This window comes from Alnus glutinosa, chromosome 8 (assembly GCF_958979055.1).
Source record: "Alnus glutinosa chromosome 8, dhAlnGlut1.1, whole genome shotgun sequence".
Classification (NCBI taxonomy): Eukaryota; Viridiplantae; Streptophyta; class Magnoliopsida; order Fagales; family Betulaceae; genus Alnus; species Alnus glutinosa.
The window spans coordinates 8,597,550-8,623,299 of NC_084893.1; the positions used below are offsets into that span (position 1 = coordinate 8,597,550).

A 25,750-nucleotide genomic window follows, 5' to 3' on the forward strand; every position below is an offset into this window, starting at 1 on the left:
ATTAACAAGCTTTTATCAACCCTCACCCTTTCCCAAAACCCTTTCCTAAACCCGAACACCACTCCTTCACTAACAAGCTTTTATCAGCAACTGATGCTGAATGATTAATCCAATTGACACTATTTTTTATATATAATTGTAAAGAAAACTCACACAGCCATGATTGAACGTGAAACCTCTCATTCACCATCTCTCTAATCTAAAGACCATTAGATTAACAAGAAATTGGAAGCATCTCCTTCCTATCCAATTAACAAATTAAATACAAACTTGAATAATAAATACATCAACTGTGATTTTGTTTTGCTTATTGACAAAGGGGATAAAAATGAAAACAAATTCCCTGACCAACCTCAAGACCTAAGCTTGAAACTTGAAAGCATATAAACAAGGGGAGTGATAGTTGTACACCAAGTGTACAACTATCATTATTCTATAAACAAAGCTTTCAAGCCTGCTGGGTTCTAGTTTCTACTTCGAAAATGCCAAACCTGTAGAGAAACAGAGAGAGACGAAGAAGAATGAAGAACTAAGAAAAAGAAGAATGAAGAACTTAAGAACTAAGAACAAAGTCGGTTACCTGGTAGGCGACGAGTCGGTGAGTGGCGAAGGAGAAGAGTGAGCCGGCGAAGTGACCGAACGCCGAACGCCAAACGAGAAGCCGTGACTCATGAGTCCGTGACCTTGTGAGCGTTGAGCGAGAAGTGAGATTGTGAATTTGTGATTTCAGATTTGTAAGAACGGCGGCTTGCGGGCTTGGGGGAAAAGCAGAAAAGGTAGGGCAACCAAATGTTTGGAAAAAAGACTAAAAAGCCCCTTCCTATTTAAGTTCCTAAGCCATGTAATGCAAGGATAAGGGGGTTATTTTTTTTAATTGCTGAAGCTACCAGAATCCGGGTACCCGGGTATACTCGGGGTTTTTGTAAATAAATACCCGGCTCCGGCTTCGGGGTACCCGGTTTCCCGTACCCGGGTTGCAACCGGGTTTCCTGGTTTCCTGGAGCCGGTTAATGCCCGGATCCGGTTTCTCGGCCGTTATACCCGGTCCGGATTTACACCCCTTGAAGGAGGCATAGCTTCAATTGTCGCAGGGTGTGCTACCCACCCACTTGACCTACTCAAGGTCCAAATGCAGCTCCAGGGTGAAACCCAGGCCCCGATCCCAAAACTGGCAGTCCAAAATCTACGCCCGACTCTCGCCTTCCACGCCACCTCACTCTCCGCTCCGGGGCCTACTAGCCGTCGGCGTTCGTCTGGTCCAGCAAGAAGGCGTGGCCGCGTTGTTCTCAGTCATCTCCGCCACCATCCTCAGCCAAGCTCTGTACTCCACCACCCGAATGGGTCTCTAAGACATCCTCAAGAAGTGGACAGATCTGAACTCCGGCAACCCATGGACCCAGTGAGGGGTTTAACGAGTGGTGGAGACTAGAGAGTGGACACACAGAGAGGGGTATTTTCACCCATTTCGATATTTTATTAAACTAATATGAGTTGCTTGCTACGTGGCAAATTTAAAACCTTGGATTTTTCTTTGATACATCCCCACCCTTAACCGGCTCCTCTCCAGTTTAAGTGAATTGGAGAGGATCCGGATCCCTAGAGGAGAGGGTGGCTAATGCTTAAATACTTAAACAGGGTTGGTTACATTTGTCTTTTCATACAAAATGTCACAAAATTATGATGATATATACCTATGGAAATGATTTTTCTACGTCAGATTACTCTACATCAACTCTACACCAAAACATATGAAGTATGAGACCCATACATGTGGGTCCTATATATGTGAGTCACATATAAATGGTTGAAATGATTTTTCTACATCAGATTACTAGACATCAATTCTACACCAAAATATATAGGGTATGAGATCCATACATGTAGATCTTATATACGTGAGTCACATATAAATGAGTTCCACACCCAATATATCTTGGTGTAGAGTTAATGTAGAGTAAAATGATGTAAAAATAACACATCACACACACACACACACACACACACACACACACACACATATATATATATATATACTTTTGATTTAATTACTTTACTTATCAATATATATATATATATATATATATTTTTTTTTTATTTAGAATATGTTTGTAATTTGAAGTAAATGCGAAACGTTGTACATACAATTAATATATAATGTATCAAACGAAAGTCATGTGACATCAATTAATTTGTTTGACATGACACGCCGTTAATTAATTAATTAATTGATAGGTTAAGAAATAGACCTTATTTGAAACCCAAAAAACACCTAAGAATCTAATTGTCGAAATTAAAAACCCATGAACCAAATTAAAATTGGGTGAAAACCTAAGAACAAAAATTGATTTTCTTGTTAATTTAAGGAGAAAGGGTAAAACTTTCAGGAATTATTGTTTTGATGACACATTAGGGTGATATATAAATAAATATATGACAAATTGAGTACTACCACATTAATAAGGAGGGGCTATTTTAATAATAATAATAAATAAATAAACGACTCCCAGGTTGATATAGGATGATAGTAATTATAATATTGGATTTAAATGTCTAAAGCCAAAAGAAACAGCCTAAAATGAAAACCAAATTAAATCACTTTATTATATATATATATATATATATATATATATATATATATATATATATATATATATACACGTACTTATGTGTATGTAAACATGTAATTACAAGATGTAAGAGCACTCCTAATGGCTTATGTATTTTTCAATTTAGAATAGCTAATCAAAATTTATTTTATCTAGTTTAGCTAATGAGTTTTAAAATGCATTATACATCTGATTATCTATTCTTAACTCTATATTATTTTTTTATTATTTTTCATTAATTTTTTTCATTATAGTATTTTTTTCCACGTGGGTCCCGGTTGATAACTCCACTACTTTACACACTTTCCCTTAGATCTCCACTATAAAGGAAGAAAAAAAAAAAAAAAAAGAAGGAAGAACATGGAGTGATGAAAAAAAAGAAAGAAAGTTGGAGATAAAGCATAAAAAAAATAAAAAATAAAAAATAAAAAAAATAAATGAATAGTATAACTCTACTTTTAGAGTTGCACTATTTATGGAATTAAGAAAAATCTATTATAAAGTTGGAATACATAAACCGATGGAATCTATTTTTAACACTTTTGTTATCTATTCTAGCTTAAAGTTGCAAATAGATAATTCATTGGGAGTGCTCTAAGCATGCTCCAAGAGACAAGAAGATTGCAAAATTCAATTTCTTCTCTTTTTACATTGGTCCTTAAGGAGAGTTTGGCAGACTATTATCAAATTCAATAGGTCAATACAATGGCACAACTTGCTTAATAGAGAAATTCAATTGACTATGTCAACTATACCTATAAATTGATGTGATAAAACAACACTCCATCTCCAAACCAAACATAATAGGAAAAATGTGATTCAATGAGTTTCTATACCCCTTCTTCTAAAGAAGCTGGAATATACCATGCAATCCTGGGGACACTACCCTTGAACAGTTTATTTGTGCCTTCAGCCATCCATACATTACGAATTGCATCAAACCAGCCATTGTACCTAAGAGTTAACAACAACAATAGAAAGCTCGGAGTTACTATCTTTTCTAACTTCCGTTCAATCATAAATAAAATCCACCAACTACTTTAAGAGGAATGCTAAAAATTAAATTTTTATCTTACAATTGTCTCACAATTCTGACGTGACATTCTGAACCAACTATTGGATTACGTTGAACTACACTTGGTGAATATTATAAAGCACAGGTTAAGATACAGGTCCTGCTAATTTTACTTAAGTATATTAGTTGACTGTAGCACTTTCTGTTTTGTTTTTTACATCCCAAAAACACAATAAATCCACCAGTGTAAAAAGGTGAGAAAGAGTAGATAAATAGAAAACAGCTACCGCACTAAAATTATATCCTTTGTATCGAGGACAATATGTGTCTTTGCACGTGTGCACATGCATATGCACAATAGTTAACTTCAAAAATGAATGATAAACCTTGATCATGTAACTCTAGAAGTGTGATTAGTCCCATATGGTTATGCCTCATGAAAAATATGAAGAAAAAAAAAGTATGTTTAAAATTCTGATACCTAGTAGTCGATCCTTGTATTTGCAATCTTGTTTTGATGTCATCCAATGGAGTAGCGAGATATGCACTAAAACCTGTACAATTTTAGAGACCTATAAATTGTTGTTCAGAAAAGATAGATTGCTGAGTTCAATCATAGAATATTTAGAAGTGCACTATTTAGAATGAAGCACAAGGAAGTCACATACCACCAGCTAGCTCTCCTAATAGAAATCCCTCCATAGAACTATTAACTTGGTAATTCGTATTGGGTATCCATTTTTGCTTCCCATATTCTGTGACATTTTTCAAGGCTTCATAAAACATAAACTGCCATGTGCAAACATCAATAATAACAATTAAACCCCATAAAAAGGACCAAAAAAAAAAGAAGAAGAAGAAAGAAAGGATATACAGGCAAAAAAAGGCCAACTTTGTCAGTGTATATCCATGTATAGATCGATCCACAGGTTATAGAGGAGAAAATAACAAGTGAGAGATTATTACATCATTTAGCAACAAACTAATTCCCCAGTGAAACAAGAATGATAAAAACATGGTATTTCCTTTTAGAGAAAAAATAAATCTGTACCCATAAAAAGTACCATAAGATGACCATAATATCTCGTATTACATTTCATCCACACAACTAACCAATTATGTTCAACCTGTGAACCAACCCTACATTAATTCACCAAACAGTTTGGTTCTTCAAAAATAACTAATTAAGAATCTTGAACTCCATAGCAGTAATAATTGACAAGGAAATGAATATTTTGAGGACATTGATGTGTGTTTTAATGAGTACTCCCAAGCGCACGAATCGTTTGCAATATAGCGTTTTGCAAGTGCGAGGTCGATCCCACAGGAAATTGTGTTGCGAAAATTAATCTCTATTCAAACTAATCCTATTTTAACCTAGTTCCAAATTTAGTGATTTTTAACAAAAGAAAACATAAACAAAAATAATGAAAATAAAAGGGTCTAGGGTTTTGGAATCCACACCCACCAAATCACAACGACCTAATCTCATGCTCATCACACATATTTCAAATTCTTTCAAACCAATCTTAGGTATGTTCTACTTTTGCTTCAAAAATAGTTTAAATCATTCAATGAATCCATTCTTCCACAAATCACAAAAGATATCTAGTTTCAACTAAATCATCAAATGTATCCATAGAATGAAACACAATGAATATCCAACATACATGAAAACCCAAGCCATCAATTTAATGAAACTATATCAAATCATCACTTATATCCGGAAATCACAAAAGATATCCAAAAATAATCTCAAAAACCGAAATAGAACAATGAGAAATCAAAACCATGAACTCAAATAGCATACACAAGCATGGAAACTCGGTTTCTCTTCAATGGTGAGGTTTTATCCTCAACCCAAGACGAGAGTTTAGTTATACATCACTAAAGAAAACGTAAATGAACAAGAAGAATCAATAAAAACATAAATAAACTTACAAAGGAAGGTGGTTCTAGGTGAAAATCACCCAAGAACCCTAAGCTAGGTCAAAATCGGCCCTTTGGGGTGCCCAGACGATCTCTGCCGCGGCTCCTCTTTCTAAAAATGAGAAAAGAATGGTATTTATAGAGTTAGTTAGGGTTTCTGAAATTCCAGCTCCGCATAAATTCGATCGATCGATTTTATAATCGATCGATCGACATCGGGAAAATTTCGATCGATCGAACTTGAGATTCGATCGATCGAATTCACAGCAATTCCAAATCTCCAACTTTTATGCATTTTCACTTTAAAATAACCATTTTTCTCTTTATGTCCTGCAAAAACGTAAAATCACCAAAACTAAACAAAACATCAGAAAGTAATAAAGTTAAAGGTTTAACTAATGTAAATTAAGGGGTCTAAATATACACTTTTTGGACTCATCAAATACCCCCAAACTTACATTTTGCTAGTCCCTTAGCAAAACAAAATGAGAAACAAAATCAAAGCATGAAACATAAGTCTTCTTTAGTGGGAGAAACGATTGCATTTAGCATATGCAACAAGCCTTTTAAACCCCTAGAACTCCCTAGTGGACGAGTGAAGTCTCGTGAGGGTTTGCCAGAAATGATACCCACAAACATTAAAACACTATGTTGTCAACAAGAAAGAATTTTTACACAAACCACGGTTCATACGTTATTGGCATGCTTAAAAAGACAAACCCCATCATAACATCAACAGGGGATCCAACATCAAATCACTCATAAATGGACAATTAAGACATCACATTTTCTCAAAAGTGTAGAGTGAAATCAACATGCAATTATGAGGTTTCATTTTAATTTCAAGATAAGTACCTCAAAAATCGTTGGACTCCCTATCAAATGAAACAACCAAGGCAAGATATGCAAATTATTTTATTTTATATATATTTTTTTTGTTTTTTTGTTTTTTTTTGTTTTTTTGTTTTTTTTGTTTTTTTTTTTTGTGTAGGCTATGCAATGCTCGGCTCCCTTAAGCTTTCTAGTTGACCCATGTAACGAGTGTTGGGCCAGTGGTTCTCGAACCAGATGTCTTAGGGCACTAGATGTAGAAACATCCATAAGGGCTTAATTACTCAAGTCAAAAAGGCTACGAAGCCAAACTAGCCATACAATTAACCAAATTGAAATTCTCACCTTTTGACGCGAACACTCAATGCTTAGTGAGGCAAGAGGCCTGGTTACTCAGTGAAAAACTCAAAATAATCTCTTTTTTTTTTTCTTTTTTTTTTCTTTTATATATATATAAATATCTTGCAAGCCAAGGTTATTTATCAGTAAGTCATCCAACAATTCTCAAAATACACAATTAAGCACAAATTCATACCCCACAGATTACATGCTAATGTGCTCGTGATAATTCAACTCAAACAAGTGAAGTCTTACTAGCCCAAAAATAAGTCAAAAGACTCAGATTCCTAATGACATGATGTGTTCAAAACTTTAAGCAAGCCGATGAAATGCAAACCACAGATATGGCTTAACTCAAACTTGACAACAAATTTTATTTTATTTTTATTTTTTTTTTAAGAACAAAAAGACCACTAAAAATAACTAAACAAATAGAAAAAATAAATAAACAAACAAACAGACAAGTGTTTTTCCATACCCCCAAACTTGAATTACACATTGTCCTCAATGTGTAGTGTAGAAATACATTACCAGAAGTAAGGAAAAATCAAGGTGTGAAAAAGGTCAAGGTGTCCCCCAAACTTAAACACCAAAACACATGTCAACAAAAACTAACAGCAATATTTTCTCATAGAAACAAACATCAAAAGGTTAATTGCTGTCAGAAATAAAAGTAAAATGAAAAGAAATAAAAATGTAATGAAAGAAATCAGCTGTACAAAAAGGTAAAAAAGGTAAAAGAAAATTTATAGCGCCTTCCCCGATCATGTGGATGTCCAACCAATCCCCTCCACCCTTTCTTCTTTAAAAGTTGATATCCCTCGGGTGGAATGATGAATGAATGAGCTTCAGTACTCATTTCCTTGTCGTTGGACGAATTTGGATTTAACGGGGGCGCTGTGTGCTCAAGGTGCTCCTCTTTTCCTTCCCCTCCGATGCTATCCACAGTTTCTTCACTCTCCAATATGGTGATGACAGGGGCATGCTCATGATCAGAATGGCTAGCATCATCCTCATTAATCATGTAGTGCCCTTGAGCCATCAGCTAATTTTGAAGCTCTTCTTCCTCTATTCTGGTGACTTCAACAACCAGATATTCCATCTGTCCATCTGTCCTTCTATCCTAGCAATCGCTTGAGTGTTTTCCATAGTAGCATTCTTCATATCACTAATAGCCTGGCCTGTGAGCTCTATAAAGATTTTGAGAGTGTCTTCCAAAGTGGACTGTGAGGAAGAAGCTGGATAATTGTAGAATGAAAGATGAGAAGATTGGTTATTGAACTGCGGATACTCGGGAGTCGGGATGGTGTGGATCAAAGTATAGGGGAGCACTATTTCCCATGGCTTGAGCTTGCCACGAGAAATCAAGATGATTGCTCCAGTTCGGGTTATAAAAATTGGAATTTGATTCGAACCCCGGGCTGGAGAAATTAGCGTTCATTTGCTCATAGGAAGGATTACAGAATTGTCCCCAAGATGGACAACTACTAGCACTATGATAAGGATCGGAGCAATATGAACATAGTTCATGTGGGTAGAAATTGTGAGGGTAGTTGGTTGGAGCGGGTGTCCTACCACTAGGTGAAGCATCTTGTGCAGAAAAATCACTACAATTGTCAAAATAAAAATCCATACTTCACTTGCACCCTATAGCATGCAAATATCCCACAAAAGAAATGAACCAAGTGTTTTTTTTTTTGAAAATTAAAAATAAACTAACAAACAATAAAATAAGATAAGAAAAAACAGAAACAAAATATTAACAAAATGAACTAAAAACAAACTGATTTTTTTTTTTTGAACGAAAACAGAAACAAAACAACAAATATATGAAAGAAAAATCTATCTAAACTAGTAGAAAAAAAGAATCAATTCAAACAAAAATCAATTTCCACAAACAAAACAATTCCCCGGCAACGGCGCCAAAAACTTGTTGTGCAAATTTTAATACTCGCAAGTGCACGAATCGTTTGCAATATAGCGTTTTGCAAGTGCGAAGTCGATCCCACAGGGAATTGTGTTGCGAAAATTAATTTTTATTCAAACTAATCCTATTTTAACCTAGTTCCAAATTTAGGGGTTTTTTGATAAAATAAAACATAAACAAAATTAATGAAAATAAAGGGGTCTAAGGTTTTAGAATCCACACCCACCAAATCACAACAACCTAATCTCATGCTCATCACACATATTTTGAATTCTTTCAAACCAATCTTGGGTATGTTCTACTTTTGCTTCAAAAATAGTCTAAATCATTCAATGAATCCATTCTTCCACAAATCACAAAAAGATATCTAGTTTCAACTAAATCATCAAATGTATCCATAGAATGAAACACAATGAATATCCAACATACATGAAAACCCAAGCCATCAATTTAATGAAACTATATCAAATCATCACTTGTATCTAGAAATCACAAGAGATATCCAAAAATAATCTCAAAAACTGAAATAGAACAATGAGAAATCAAGCCCATAAACTCAAATAGCATAAACAAGCATGAAACTCAGTTTCTATTCACTGGTGAGGTTTCATCCTCAACCCTAGACGAAAGTATTAGCTAGACACGAACAAAGAAAGCATAAATAAACTACAAGAATGTATTAAAAACGAATAAATTTACAAAAGATTGAAGTTCTAGGTCAAAATCGACCAAAAAACCCTAAGATACAGTAAAATCGGCCCCTAGGGCACTCCTAAGCGGCTTCCTCCGCGGCTCTCTTCTAAAAATGAGAAAAGAATGGTATTTATAGAGTTAGCTAGGGTTTCTGAAATTTCAGCTCCGCATAAATTCGATTGATCGATTTTATAATCGATCGATCGACATCGAGAAAATTTTGATCGATCGAACTTGAGATTCGATCGATCAACTTCATAGCAATTCCAAATCTCCAGCTTTTATGCATTTTCACTTGAAAAAAACCATTTTTCTCTTTATGTCCTGCAAAAACGTAAAATCACCATAACTAAACAAAACATCAGAAAGTAATAAAGCTAAAGGTTTAACTAATGTAAATTAAGGGGTCCAAATATACACTTTTTGGCACTCATCAGACATCAATTGCTTGAAGACTTGAAACTTTCTTTTGACTACAAGGTTCCCACATGAACAATTTTTCAAGTCAAACAGTCATTTGGAAAAGCTAATCACCTTCTTTCTTATCCCTTGAAGATGAGTAGGTTTAAACCATGATTCAGAAGTAGGAAATTCCTCCATAGAAATCCTAGCTTGTGCTTTCCCTGCCTGGATCCTTAAGCTCAATATTTGAAAATTTCCCAAAGCTAAAAGCCCTGTTCGATAAAGTACCCTTAAGTGTAACCTACATTTAGGTACTGAGTGTTTTAAGGAACTTATCAACCTGCACGAGACTTGCAGGTTGCCAGATCTCTTTTCTCTCTTCATAAGCATAAGCTACTTCATATAGCAACGAGATTAAATAGAAGAGAATATTTTGCAAAAATATGCTGTGTGTATGTAATGTAATAAGAGGAAACCAAAACAAAGCAAGAAACTATGAACTCTATAAAAAATATGCATACCATTAGACTAGCAAAAGGCACATCCCTTGCGAGTGTAGGCCAGTAACTGTCAAAGCAACCAAAAAGGAAACTATGTTATGGACAGAGAAATTGGGGGTGGGTGGGTGGGGAAGAGTATAATTAGCATGATTAGCTAAACCAATAATAGGAGAATTACATGGTTGTGAATCTAAATGCCACACTTCATGTAAATCCATAAACATGAAAAAATGATAGATGAGAAAGCATTAAATTGGACATGAATAAGACTTTCAGAAACAAAAAATAATGTTTTGTGAGAGTTATTTCCGCTTAGTGCCATGTTTTTAACAAACTGAAGGCATGATAATCTTACATATGTAGTAAAATAGATATAACGAATGTGTGTGCATTGGTAAGTGGGAACAGTATCCGTAATCTATTATAAATGCATGGCTTATGATGAAATTGAATTGCATGCATTCTAGCATCAACTAGCTTGTTCATATGATACTAAACAGTTGACATAAAGAGATCTTGTCTTGATCATGGTTTACAAGAACCTAATTATCATTGGGGTTAGACTCATCTGATTCAGCAGGATTCCAACTTATAGCCAATGGTCCTAAAGAATTAAATTTTCTAGTGCCATTGTGTAATGGAGAGAAAAAAACGATAGAAAGGGGGGGGGGGTGGTAAAGATAAAATATTAGATTCATTATTATACTCAAAATAATAGCATTACCAAGAACAAGTTATAGCATATGTACACTTCTTCTAATATTACGAATTTATATAACAGAAGATCACACAATTGAAAGAAATAGAGAGTATATTCTGACATATACCCTGCATATAGTCCTTTTACCCCATGTTCATTCCATATCGAACAGCCAGCGTGGAACATTCCTGTATAGTAACCATACATTTGCACACCAGGCTTCACAAAGCTCCAAGATGTCCTTGTGCCTTGAACTTGCATGCGTTGCTTCATCACCTCATAAGGAACATAAACAACAGAGTCAATTGTATCTCTTGATTTGCACAGAAGAACAAGGCAGAAATTCAAAGTACTCCAAGGCACACAATGGCTGCTGAGGGCACAATGATTCAAATTACTGATATTTTACACTAAAGGCAAAATCTAATGAACACAAAGAATTCATGGACAGGGAACATGAAAAAAAATGAGAGAATGCATAATTTATATATCTAACACAATGCTAGAGCAAAATGAATTACATACAACAGGGAAAATCCTGCATTATTAGCTTTGCTTAGATGCAGGGAAGGGAGTGATGAGAAGACAAGAACCAAGAAATAAATGATAACTTAATCTTAATCAACAAGAACAGCAAGTCAAACAATTTGGCACACGTGGATTCATTGACTGTTGCAAGAAACTCACATTGCAGCATTATGAATAAAGTTGAGTTAAATATTTTGGGAGCTCTTACCAAGAGCTTCAGCAATGAAATGTGTTTACTAAATATTCACCTTACCAAGAGCTTCACCTTACCAAGTCACCATACCACATAGTAAACTAAATATTCCACAGCAGCAAGCAAGTCACCATACCACTGCAGCAAGCATCCTCAAATCTGCAGCAACCACTCCTCTATCTCAACCCATACCTATTTGTATTTCTACTTTAGTTTATCATTTTGTCCTCTGGTCTTTAACCTTTGTTAAAGCCTATATATTAAGCTATCTTGTAATCAAGCAAGAAGTGTAATCAACAACAACGTAGTCCTTAACTTCTCTTGTGTTCTTCCTCTTCTTCTACTCTGCTTCTCTGTATTTTTCTGTCTTCTCTTTATTTTCTAACCTGGTATCAGAGCCTTCAAGGCTAACGCCACTTCAAATCCTCTCCTTTCTCAATTTTTATTTTATTTTATTACTATTTTTTTCCTCTCGTACAGCCCAACCTCTCTTTGAGGCATTCTATCAAACACCTATGTTTTCGTCCTCCTGCTTATCCGTTGCTGTGTCTTCCTCTCTTCTATCTCTTTTCTGTTTAAACCATGCTTACTGTGCTCCACGGCCAACGCCAACCTCCACTCAGAAACTTCCTTCTCTTGCCCTCTTCTTCTTCCTCTTTTCACATGGTCTTTTATTAAACACTGTCCCTGGACAAGGAACCCGAAAAATTCATCACAGTTTCTCCCAAATCTCCTTTCTCTTCCACACACAAAAAATCAAACACCTCACTCTTTACTCTCTTTCTTCAACCTCGTCAAGTCCAACCAGGTTCCTCACTCCCTCAAAAATGTCTTCCCTCGTCAAGTCAACCCGTGAGCTTTCATCAGCTCCTCCAAAACTCCGCCCAGTCTCATTGTTGCGTTCATATATGAGTCTTCTCCTTATCTCTTTCTCTTGGCTTGTAACAAAAAGGACGGAAAAGTCCTCTCCTCCCCTGTGTTTCACATCCTACTGCGGACTCCTTTTTTTTCTTTTTCTTTTTTTCATACCAAAAATGGTTCCTAAACCTCTCTTTCTTGCCACCGTTCCCCTTTCTCTCATAGTTCTCTTTGGTTTTCTATCCAAGTCTCCCTCTATTTATGTCTCCTTTTTTAATCATCCGACCTTTTTTATTTTTCTCTCTAAGAAAAAAAAAATTTCCAGTCAGTAGCAGCTAGCCCATCTCGTGTCAGTTAGCAGCTCCTAGCCCATACCCTCTTAAAATTGCTTTTCAGTCTTCACGCACGTCTTCCAGGAAAGTATCCCTCTCCAAAAAATTTCAGGTCTCCCTCCCTCCTGCGCCTAACACATCTTCCTCTCCTTTATTTTCTTGTCAGCAGCTCAGTGCCCCTCTTCTTTTCTATCTTTTCTTCTCTTTTTCTTCACTATCCTTGTTCCCAGTCTCCCCCTCTCTTTTCATTTCTTTGCTCTCCTTTTTTCTTTTTTTTTTTTCTTTGTTTTTTTTTTCTTTTCTTTGTTTTATTTTGGTCAGTATCTCCTCAAAGTCAAAAGCATAAAAAATGCTAGAAGTCTTCATCTCTTTCTCACTCTCTCTTATTTCTTCTCATCTCCTTCAGTGTGTGTCCTCAAAAGCATCAAACGATGCTAGCAGTTTATGAAATTAAAAAGGAGGTTTCTCTCATAGTTGGCCCTCATCGTTTTGGCCCATTGTCTGTCTATTGCCCAGCTTGTGGCAAATGTCTAAAGTCCCAAGCCTATGTCAGCCCTTTGATGCTTTTTTCTTAGCTCATTGTTAGCCCAATGTCTCGCTTGTGGCAAATGTCCAAAGCCCAAACCCATATCAGCCTTTTGTTTACTTTTTTTTTTTCTCTTGGCCCATTGATGGCCCAATTGCTTGTGGAAAACGTCAAAATCCCAAGCCCATTTTAAAGCCATTTGGCTTGTTTCCTTTATGCCTTTCACTTCTTTTTGTATCTTTGTTTCTTTTATGTATTTCACTTTTTTTGTAAGCTTGCTGTTTTGAGACCTTTTTGTTGTAATTTCTATGTTTAGTTCCTATTAAAAAAAAAAAAAAAAAAATTGATGATTAGAAGCAAAAGTCAAACTGAAGGAAGTTCCTACCATCAGTTTGCGGGGGAATATTAGAGGATATCCACAGTAGCAAGCAAGTCACCATACCACTGCAGCAAGCCATTCCCAAATCTGCAGCAACCACTCCTCTATCTCAACCCATACCTTCAAGCCATACCTATTTGTATTTCTACTTTAGTTTATCATTTTGTCCTCTGGTCTTTAACCTTTGTTAAAGCCTATATATTAAGCTATCTTGTAATCAAGCAAGAAGTGTAATCAGCAACAATGTAGTCCTTAACTTCTCTTGTGTTCTTCCTCTTCTTCTACTCTGCTTCTCTGTATTTTTTTGTCTTCTCTTTATTTTCTAACATACAGCACCGCTTCTTATTTAGTTCTATTGTTTAAATTATCTAAAACACATAGTAAACTAATTTCAGTATGCATATCGACATTATTTTAGGAAGCAACTGAAGCAACACTAGAGCCATTTAATTTTATTTAGTTCCGACAATAAGAGATTCAATTCAGGATTATTAGCTTACAAAATCCATAGTCAAACGTACCAAAGCTCCTCGTCATGCAACAAAATGGCTAAAAAGGTGGCATATTTAGTTTAGTAATTTAACTCACTTACCCCACAGGACTAGAACCTGCGACCTCCCACCCACCGCCCCATCTCTAGGATGGTTGGAAGTGCCATTTGGACTACAGCCCAATGGCAAGGTGATGTAAGTATCTATGCTACTTTAATATCAATTTATTAGATGGCTGCACATTACTAGTCCACATTCTAAACAAACCTATCTAATCTTCTCTCTTTGCATCAAATTGGTCGAAAATCAGCATATCCATGCATAGTATCTCGTGCAGCCCACGTAATTTTTCCCCACTAATTTCTTAATACGCATCATGCATATAGGCTAAAAGCCAGCACAAGTATGCAAAATATTCTAAAATATCATTAAATCAGTATTTTGGAGCTATTCATGATTGAGAAATAAATAACTACATCAAGCAGTATATACTCCATACAAGTAGAAAAATAAGCTCAAGCATCAAATTCACGCTTTCCTCCATTTGGCTACTAATAAAATGAAGACAACGACATGAATTCACATGTTCTGCTCTTTCTGTTTCCAAAAAGTCATCCTCAATGGTGAAAATTAAATATCAGAATTTGATTTCTTTTATTTTTCAACATTTTCTCAAAATCCAGAAGATTTCCCTCCATTTGATTAACCAAAGAAATAGTACGAAAGCTCAAATAACATAAACACAGAAATTTTCTTAATAAAGTGTATTTAGCTGCTTCACATTCCAAAATGAATAATCAAACTCAATCTTCGATCCTAATGGTTGAATTAAGCTAGTACAGTGAAATTTCACTTTCTCCACTCCTACGTAGACATAAAAAAGAAAATAAGAATCACAATCTTATTTGCCCTTTCCTTTCCATCATTTTCTTATCAACCAAACAATACATTTACATCAAGTACATAGGTTGCTCCAACAACACAAACTGATTATTCTACAAACAATAAAAGCCGCATAAATTTCCAGATAATTATTTCGTAAATAATCACGATTATTAAAGCTTACCAAAGAACTGACTGTGAGCTGTGTAGCTTGGAGCTTGTATGTTGCTCGAAGTTGAGCTCAGAACCGCCATTGAACTTGCAAAGATTTCTATGTAATTTATGCTCTCTAAATAACAAAATTTCTTCTAAAGGGCGCGTTTAGTTTAATACGATTCCGTAGAACAAAGGAGCCGTTGTCGTTTTGTCCTCCCAAATTCCCAATTACCATCAGGTCGTTTACGTCTAGTAGAAGTACTTGTAGTGGCGACTATTAGGCTTGTCAAGGCAAAGATAGTTTCGCAAGACTGGAAGTATTTAGTTTTTGGGACGACAATATTATCTTGCTAGGGCGACCTTGTCAGTTGTCACTACAATTTTATGTTTAATTTGTCTGTTTTATGCGAATTCTTAATTTAACTTTGTATATACACAACTGTTAGGGTTGATATTAGGATCGTGGATTTGTGGTGGAATTTTGGGCACGGAGAGATGGTTTACCAAGTTACCATTGGCTTTGGAAACTACACGCTAGATGGAGAGGTGGTGATTAATAACATTACCAGCAGTTTTTTTTTTTAAAAAAAAAAAAAAAAAATTTAGAAAATTATACTATTTTTTACTTTCTTATTTAAATGCACTTCAAAATAGCTTTTATTGTCATTTCCATATAATATTTAAATTAAATGCTAGCAGAAAGAGAGAGGAAAGATAAATTATTTAAGTATTGTTTCAAATAAATGCTGAAGCAATAAGAACATTTCCATCCGATTATGTAAAATTTTATCTAGCATAGCTAACGAAAATCCACATTTGTTAGTTTAGCTAACGGGTTTTAAAAGGCATCATCCATCTGATTATCTATTATTAACTCTATATTCTTTATTTATTATTTTTAATACTTTTTTATTATTTTTTTTATTGACAAGTTTAGGCCACCACCACCCCATGCCTCTTTTGCTTTTCTCCTTCCTCTCCTTGTTCCTCATTACTCTTCAGCTTTAGACCCAACAAACGATTCCACTTCTTCACTCCTTGCCCTTCTTTGAAACAGACCAATAAGCAAAAAAATACTACTGCTCCTTGATTGAAATATAGACACTTGGAATAAGTGCAACAAAATCATCTGCAGACAACTCTTCTGCAGAACCAAACTGCAAAATACACCAATAAAGCCAAAATCTTCCATCCAACCCAAATATGCAGAACCCATTAAAATTTCGATCCAAAATCAACCGAAAATTTGCTTAAGATCCAAAACTCAAGAAAGCAACCCAAAATCGAACTTATCCCCCTTTACCCATACCCAAAAATCATCGAAAATCTCTTGATAGGTCTTGAATGTTGCACATTCAAACCCCTTAATTTGCTATTGTTAAACCCTTAGTCTCATTGTAATCTAACATTTTGTATGGTTTTAGTGTTTTCAATAGTTTCAGGTGGTTAAAGCAAAAAGACCAAAAAGCCCTTAGAATTGAGCTTAAAACGGATGAAGGATTTCTGCCACAATCAAAGTCGATCGATCGACCAACTCAATTGCTCGAGTGACATGTCGATCGATCGACCCATACCGTCTATCGAGCGACAAAGCGGTGCCGAAATACAAACCTGCATGTTGCAGTTCTAAAAATGCATTAAATGCACAGAATGATATCTGAGGCTAGGTTCTAGACTTGGGTGGCATGATTTCATGATAAAGATGCTTTTCCTATTGGGAAGGAAAGGTCCTCTATAAAAGGAGGGATCCAACGCCCATTTTGTATCTTCTTCTTCTCTTAGTTATATTTTGAGACTTAGGTGAGTTTTTCTTGAACAATAGAAACAAGAGCAAACAGAATGTGAGGGAGAGGTATTTTTGACAGTGTTCGTGGACAGTGCATCATGGGGGATTGCTTAACAACATCAAGTGATCCAAGGACCTCCATGCGTGGCTAAAGCTCTCCCTAGGGTTTTGATAAACCCTATCCAAGTATCAATGGCTTAACTATGTTTTATTCTTTGGAATATTTTATTTTGGGCATTGATGATTGTATAACTATGAGGATTACATTTTTGTAATTGGTTTTAATGATTAATGTAATCTTGATAAAATGTTTATCTTGTCTATGAGAAAGCTTTTTATTTTGATTGTACTCAAATTATATTTATTGTTCACAAGATGATAAGTATAATGGTTATGCAATGGTATTATTTGAACATGCAACAAGAGATTTTGATAGTTCATGCCTAGGATAGACAAGTCATGCTACATCCTAGACTAGTGTAACTTAGGTAGATAATTTGTACTAATCCGAAGATGAGCTACACTTAATCTTTGTTTGTTTATAACAAAGTTAATAAATTTGATAGTCTGTGCTTAACAAAGATGGATTACACTTATTTATTAATGATGATATTTTCTTGACAATTTGTTGTGTGCTTGACAACCACACACAAATAATATCAGGCCTAGAATGAATATATCATATTAATATGATAGCCATTGTTATGAGGATAGTGGTGAAATCAATTCCCTAGTTTCCATTTCATTAAGTTCAATTTTAATTTATTTTCCAACATTTAATTTCCGCTGTTAGTTTATAAATTAAAAATCATAAAAACATCATTTTTCTAAGGGATAAATTAGGATTGATTTTATTAAAGCTTGATACACGCGATCAATACAATCCTTGTGGATTGACACCCTCCATATAGACACTATCCTACAATGATTCATGCTATTGCAAGTGGTATTATTATTATTGAAGTACAAAATGACCACATCATCTCTCGCCAAACAACCCACGCTCTCGCCACACCTCTTCCATTCCGGTGCTGGAAAAATCCCACACAAAATCAACCCTAAAACCAAACACGAGCCATTATCAAAAGAAAGACCCATAAAACAAGCAGCAGGGAAAGGAAAAGAAAAAAAGAAGAAGGAGAAGATTATGAGAGAGAGATTCACAGAGAAAGAAATAAATTAAATAATGATACGTTTGTAAATAGTGCAACTCCACATGTGGAGTTGCACTGTCATGTGGAGTTGCACTGTTTACGGATATAAGGAAACTCTATTGTAGCTTTGCTTTACATAAGCTGATGGAGGACGATTTTAAGAGATTTGTTACCTAGTCTAGCCAAAAGTGGGTTTTACATAACCTACTGTGAGTGCTCTAAAAGAGGAAATTGAAAGTTTTTTTATATTAAAATAATACTAAGGGAACCACTTTTGTTTCCCTAGATGATCAGGCTTCAATATTTCTAAAAAAAAAAAGATGATCCGGCTTCAGTGCTGTAAAACAAAAATACAGCATATTTGCTGTTAAAAAAGCCAAGATTCAATGGCATAAATTTTAAAAAGACGAAACGTCTAACTTCCTCCCTCATATTTGAGACATAACGACCGACAAGCGATTTTGCAAAAATGATTGAACCATTAGAATTTGAGCCTACTGCAGTATAAACAGAGAAAATATCCCTAATAACAACATCATCTTTTTAGCTTGGTGAAGCCCAAATTAAGGGGAGATCTGGGGCACAAGGTGGAGGAGCGAATTTCAAGCACGGAGAAGATCAAGGCTGGTTTGAGAGACCCTCCTAGCAAGTTGGATGGCATCAAATTGTTATGACCCACTTCGTTTCTAGTAAACAACATTCAATTTAGGGAATTTGAGCCAAAAGATTTGAAAGTCGTGTTGAGAACTCTCATCAATTATGAGAAAAACATAACACCTAATAATGATTTTGGCTCAATCCACAATATACATGCCATCTAATCTAAGAGTATCTAGGTGCCAAGGAGAGAACCTTAACCTCTAAAGCACCCCTAGACATTAAATGACAGTGTTTGACAGTTTTTTGTATGGTGTGAACGACACATTCTTCGATGTTCTTCACACTCCCCAAAAAATATTGCAAAACAATTAAAATTAAGAGACCATTCTGGGGATCTCACTCTGATGCCTAGTTCACTCTTTGAGAGAAAAATATGCTTTATGCCAAACCTCTTGTTTTTCTTTTTCTTTTTCTTTTTTTTTTTAAAAAAAATATGTATATTTGAAGTTTATTTGGGATGTCAGCGTGGATATATGGAGTGTCGATTAGCTAGTTGAAAACTGATGTATCTTTCCAAAGGCAGCAATGTCACCCGTTATTAAAAGCATACTTTCCAACATACCTACGTACCTTTTGTCTCCATTCCCCATCCTTGCTAGTGTGGCTAATTGCATTGAGAAGTTCCAACGAGACTTTCTATGGGGAGGGATTGGTGATGAATTTAAATATCATGTTGTTAGCTAGGCTAAGGTTTGCTCCCCGATCTCTGAGGGAGAGTTGGGTATCCGTAACTTAAGAATGTTCAACTGCGCTCTTCTAGGTAAATGGCTGTGGCACTTTGGTATTGAGAGAGATGCTTGGTGGAGAATTGTGGTGGATTCCAAATTTGGTTGTTTGCGAGGCGAATGGTGCTCTTACGTTCATACAGGAGCTTTCGGGGTGGGATTATGGAAGAATGTTAGAAAAGGTTGGGAGACTTTTTCAGGTTACACCATATTCGAAGTGGGAGATGGAACCAGGATTAGCTTTTGGCACGATCTGTGGGTTAGGAATATGACTCTCAAGACAGCTTTTCCAGTCCTGTTTGGTATAGCTGTTGCGAATGACGCCTTTATTGTAAATAACCTAGAGTTCTTGGGTGGTTCCAACCAGTGGAACGTAAGCTTTACTAGAGAAGTGCATGATTGGGAAGTGAATGTTTTAGCTTCTTTCTTCCAAATGCTGCATTCAGGTATAGTAGAAGAGGAGGCGAAGACAAGCCTTGGTGGGTTCCTTCCAAAAAAGGCCTTTTCAAGGTCAAGACTTTTTTTTCACTCATTGACTTGTACTATAGGTTCTCACTTTCCCTAGAAGTGTGTATGACGGACCCAAACCCCCTCAAAGGAGGCCTTCTTTTTGTGATTGGCAACTCTTGGTAAGATCCTTACCTTAGACAATCTCATAAAGCATCATGTTATCATGATAAACAGATGCTGCATGTACAAGAACATAGAGGAGTCTGTTGACCATCTCCTTCTCCATTGTGATGTGGCTTCTGCCTTGTGGTACTCTATTTTCAGTCGCTTTGGGTTGTCTTGGGTTATGCCACGATGGGTTATTGATCTGCTTGCTTGTTGGTGGTCTTCGGGCCTATCGAGGAGTGCTATAGTGTGGAAAATGGCGCCCATTTGCCTCTTTTGGTACTTATGGAGGGAAAAAAATAACCGGAGCTTTGCGGACGTGGAGAAGACCACTGAGGAACTTTTATCCTCCTTCTATCACACTATGTATCTTTGGACTAGGGCTTATGTGTTCCCCTTATCTTTTAGCTTTCTTGATTTTCTTGCTCCTTTTTTTAGTTAGGCGTTTCCTTTTGTATACTCTCAGTATACTAAGGGGCGCCTCACGTTTTTAATGATATTAGCTTATTACTTAGAAAAAAAAAATTGTAGGGTTTTAATTTTTAATATATTAATATATTTTTTAGCTTTCTTGATTTTCTTGCTTGTTTCTCTAGTTAGGACCAATTGTGCAATTTTTCCTAACATTATAGGCATTGATAGCACACCCTTAGAACTTAGTGTATCTTCAACACCTTTTTCAAGATTGCAAGAGGTATTTTATGGCATATGGGTGTATAAACGGGCAGTTATTAACTGCATAATAATAACTAGCCACTAAAAATCGCAAACCGTATAATCGCATAACCGCTTTTGTAAGCAGTTGACAAAAACCTATAGCTACCTAGGACAAGGTGGTTAGTGGTTTTAGGGGTAGGTGGAGGCGGTAAATAACCGATAATTTCATACACTTATATATATAAAATAATAATAATATACAAAATGATATTGTTTTGGTGCGTTTGATATAGGATTTTTCCTTCTGGATTTAATGAAATTGATCTTTATACATAAAAAAGAAAAAATATTATTGAGCTTTGTTACATTCTGAAGCCTTCTAATTATTTAAAAAGGCACAAAACCATCTAAAATAAGCCCTAAAAAGAGGCCAATGGAATGTCCAAAATGCCCATATCTAAAAGCGATTATGTGGTACGATTATGAGTTTTAATAACCACTAACCGACGGTTATTTTAAAATCGCTAACCATCTAAGGTGGAATTGTTGCGATTATGAAAATTTGATAACCGCCTAAGTCAGTTGCGGTTAGAGATAATAACCACTAACCGTAACTGCTTATACACTCATAGTATAACTATGGCACATGTGCAATGTTAGGGTGGTTCCTTTAGCCCTCCATTGGGGTGAAAAAGGGCTAAGGGTTCTTTACGGCGCATTTGAGGGCACCTAAATGTTATTTTGCTTTCTTTTCTTTGTGGTGTAATTTGAATTTCAAAAAAAAAAAAAAAACAAATAAATAAACAATGACTAAGGTATCTTATTGATCAATTAGGGCATAAGAGCATACTTGATCCTTGCCTCAATCTTATATAGACCTGGTCTTAACTTGATTGAATCCCTGATACTACCAGGCATGTATTGCTAATTTAGTGGGCTTTAAGGATATATTCCTCATGAGTCTTTAACGGTGTGTTTGGATATTGAATTTTGAGAATTAGAATTGAATTCTTATTCTCTTTACGAATTTCTAGGCAAATAGTGTTTAGAGTTTTTTTTGAAATTGTGTTTGGGTGTTGAATTTTTTAGATTGAAAAGTATTGTTTTTTAATGGTAGGAAATGATTAGAAATGATTGGAAGTATGAAAAGTTGTGTATAATGATTAGTGTTATGAAAAGTAGTGTGAAATTATGATGGAAATAAATATAATAATTAAAAAATAACTATTAAAAGGAAAATTCCATACTTAATTAAAATTAATTAAAAAAAATTAATTTAATAATAAACTTGCAACCCACGTGCAGCCCGGACCAAGAGAAAAATGCGCCTGGCCGTTGATTACCTGTAGTTCGAGAAGGTCCAGTCCTCATCTTCACTGGCCGTTGCTTCTATCCCATTTTGCCTTCTGATCAGTTTGTATTCCCTGTTGGTCTAGGAGATCAATGAGGGTCCATTCCCTCTTGGTTTCCCATTTTGCCCCTAACTATTTTTGCTTTTAATTTTAATTACATTGCTTTTTTCAATCTAAAAAAAAGACCACATTTTTTCCGTTTAATATAAATTAATTTACTTCTTCAAAACCAAGAAGAAGAACACATCTTTCTCTTCTATTTTTACTATAAATTAATTTTATTAAAATATCATTTTTAAAAACCAAAGTTAATGTCATTTAACTTAAACAAACATAAATAATAAATCTAAGACAAATTTACACATATAGTAATGTAAAATAAAGAAAGAAAAAAACATACATAAATCTATGGACCAAAAAAAAAAAAAAAACATGCTGGTCAATTCCAAACAAAGCTTGGCAGCCAGTCAAATGCATAGCTCCATTATAGTTCACGAACGGTACTGAAAATAAAACAGTTCAAGAAGCAATATCTAGAAATATCCGACATATATTATACAATAAACTGAGTCCGATAGAAGCAACAAAGATGCATAATAAACAGTGGTTTCACAAACCACCCACAATACAAACCAAACCACTTTAGGCAAACATGACAACCAACAAGAACAGTATCCCTAAGAAACACAAGATGCAAACCCCTGTAATACCGCAACATCGCATAATGCCCCCGACGGTCCACGGCATGCCCGACGCGCTACCATTTTCACGTAAACCCACAGCGTCGTCATCATGTACCGCTTCTGGCAAATTTTGCATCAACTCATCTTCCCAATAAAAACCTCTGGGATGATTCTACAATAACACATTAAAACAGAATGAGACTGCCATTGTTAAATACAACAAATGTGTCAAGAATCAAAAGATATAAAAATGAAGCTTCAATTTGAGACATGTGATTGCTTATGAGTTCATACCTTACCTAGGGGACACTTGTAAAAGCGTCTCATATAGTTTCTTTCTGTTCTTGAGATGAGGAGTGTCATGGGTCCAGCACCACATGTGCAATTCACCATGACGTTCATATCTACTTGGTAATGCAGCATAAAACAACAAACTTCTCATGTACGGGTGGACAAATTTGACATAATAAAATATGTAATTCAACTGAACCACACAAACAACATACATATCAGTCAATTTCACATATTTGTCTTACATTAAAAAGTCTTATCAACCATAAAACAAACTCAACCATAACAAAATGCACGGGCATTATAAAAAATATTACTTCAACATTATAATTGCCCTTTTTTTTAATTATCTCCATCTTCGTTTTCATGTGCATTATCCCACATTGCTTGTGCAATGCTTTCTCTAAAATTGGCCATTTCAATGCCAACTGCAGATGAGAAGTCATATTGTCCTAAATGCGAGGGGCCTGCCTCATCATTGTTGCCATATGCATAAGGTTGCTCACTCGTCTCTGGTTCTGCTGCATCAGTGCCGTTGAATATTTGATCATTTGGATTACGTGTCCCGATGAAGTTGTGCAGTGTACAGCATGCCATTATAATGCCAGGTTGACGTGTCAATAAGTACTTAGGCATATCGTATAAAATACACCATCTCCTCTTCAATCTAGCGAAGCAGTTCTCAATCATCATTCGTAGTGAGGAGTGTCTGAAATTAAACAATTCCTTGTACCCACGGGGCAGAGGCCTATTACGAAAATGGGAGAGATGATACCTCTCCCCTTTATACGGAGGAAAGAAACCTCGTGTGCATGGGTATGCAGAATCAGCCACATAATAGTGCCCTACATAAATAAAATACCCAAAGTTTATTCAAGAGAATGAATTTTTATGATAGATAGAAAATTACGCAATTGTATGCAACGTACTAACCATCTGTAGGCCACTCAAAGCCTTGGTCAGTTGTAACAGCATCCTTGAAAATGCGGCCGTCGTTCGCAGTTCCCTCCCAGCCAGCGTACATGAACGTGAATAACATATCAAAATCGCATATTGCCATAATGTTATGTGTGCATTTGTTTTTCCGGCCACGAAAGAGGTGTTGGTGCTCTGCCGGGATTTGGGCCTTTATGTGTGTGCCGTCGACTGCACCAATACAATCCTGTAATAATTTTCAAACAAAAATTAACTTGAAAATGTACATTGTTTTACAAGTTTTGAACAGTGGCATTGATAGGGCCGATGTGTTATAAATGAACAACACTCACCTTGAACCAAGGATAATATTTAGGATTACCCTGTACATGTGGGTGCACCCCAGTCCTATGTCTCACTTTGATGTAGACCTTGGCCAGATGGCCCAGTGCTTTCAACACCTTATTATAATGCCGGTTTATTATCTCCGTGGAGTGTTGAAAGCGATCTGCAGCGATCCGCTGCCCTTGGCAGTGCCCAGTAAGCAAAAGAAATATAGCAACACTTTCCTTAACATCAAGGTTCCTTGTACTCTTTATGAATCGGCGCTCCCTCAACTCAAAACACAAAGCTATAAAATCTGGTGGCTCCATACGAAACATTTGAAAACACGGCACTGGGTGACCGTTCAGCATGTATATTATGTACATGGCCCCTCGTAATGGCAAGTTGCGTTGCGGCATTTTGGTGTTTTCATCGTCGTCTGATGAGTCAATCGCACTCAGTAAAAAGAAAATATCGTCATCAATTTCATCATCTATATTTTCATACGCGGGTACGAAAGGCAGGTTAGATCCGTCCATCCTACTAACAAAGACTTAGTTCAATACAGTTTCAAATAATTTGGTGAATAATACCATCTAACACACATTCAACAATTAATTATTGTCACATATGCACGTAGTAAAACACATTGCACCAATTAACTAGTCTCATAGCTAATAGCTACAATACATTAAACTAATATCAAATAACTTGTCTCATAGCTAATAGCGAAAATACATTAAACTATTGAACATAACTTAACTTGTCTCATAGTTAATAGCTAAAATACATTAAACTAACATAAAATAACACATGCCACCAATTAACTCAGATTGTCAATCCAGGGGCTTGACCTTTGATAGCCAAAGCAATCTGTGTTCTTTGTTCCAAAGGAGAAACAAGTTTTGAAGTTTTTCATCTAGTAGCTCAATTGATGCAGCCACGTAAGTATCGAGTGTAATTTCATCCTGCAACTCATTAAGCACGGCGATTGCTTGGTTTATTGGAGGTGCGGATTTGCCAGTTCTGAAATGTTGCGTCGAACTCAAGTCCGCCGGAGTTTGCTGCTGTATGGATTCTCTTCTTGCTATCGCTAGCTCCCTCATCTCATCATACAGAGCTTGCTTCGAACGAATTATCGTGGCTTTTGATTCCCTGGAGGATTTTTTACCTAAGGATCCTTTCCCTGAAGATCCCATGCTGACGCCCAATCCGATACTACGTGCTGGGGCATTTCCCCTACCCCTTGTAGCCTCCACCATTGGCTCTTGCCCTCTACGGTGACCCCTAACAAACGAAGG

At 35.9% G+C, this 25,750-nt stretch overlaps 2 protein-coding genes across 2 annotated transcripts; both read right to left on the reverse strand.

Annotated features, from left to right (window-relative positions):
• Window positions 1-3,436: 3,436 nt before the first annotated feature.
• On the reverse strand, window positions 3,437-23,312 carry LOC133876082 (uncharacterized). The gene is made up of 8 exons (XM_062314375.1): window positions 23,214-23,312; window positions 22,936-23,091; window positions 16,368-16,444; window positions 11,070-11,255; window positions 10,264-10,309; window positions 4,290-4,410; window positions 4,103-4,175; window positions 3,437-3,560 (listed from the first exon to the last, which is right to left on the reverse strand). Exons 1-8 carry the CDS (start codon window positions 23,310-23,312, stop codon window positions 3,437-3,439), a joined length of 882 nt encoding a protein of 293 aa, XP_062170359.1.
• A 240-nt stretch (window positions 23,313-23,552) lies between these two features.
• Window positions 23,553-24,988, reverse strand: LOC133876083 (protein ALP1-like). The gene is made up of 3 exons (XM_062314376.1): window positions 24,479-24,988; window positions 24,144-24,372; window positions 23,553-24,055 (listed from the first exon to the last, which is right to left on the reverse strand). The coding sequence occupies exons 1-3, from the start codon at window positions 24,986-24,988 to the stop codon at window positions 23,553-23,555; spliced, it is 1,242 nt and encodes a 413-aa protein (XP_062170360.1).
• Between the last annotated feature and the right edge of the window lie 762 nt (window positions 24,989-25,750).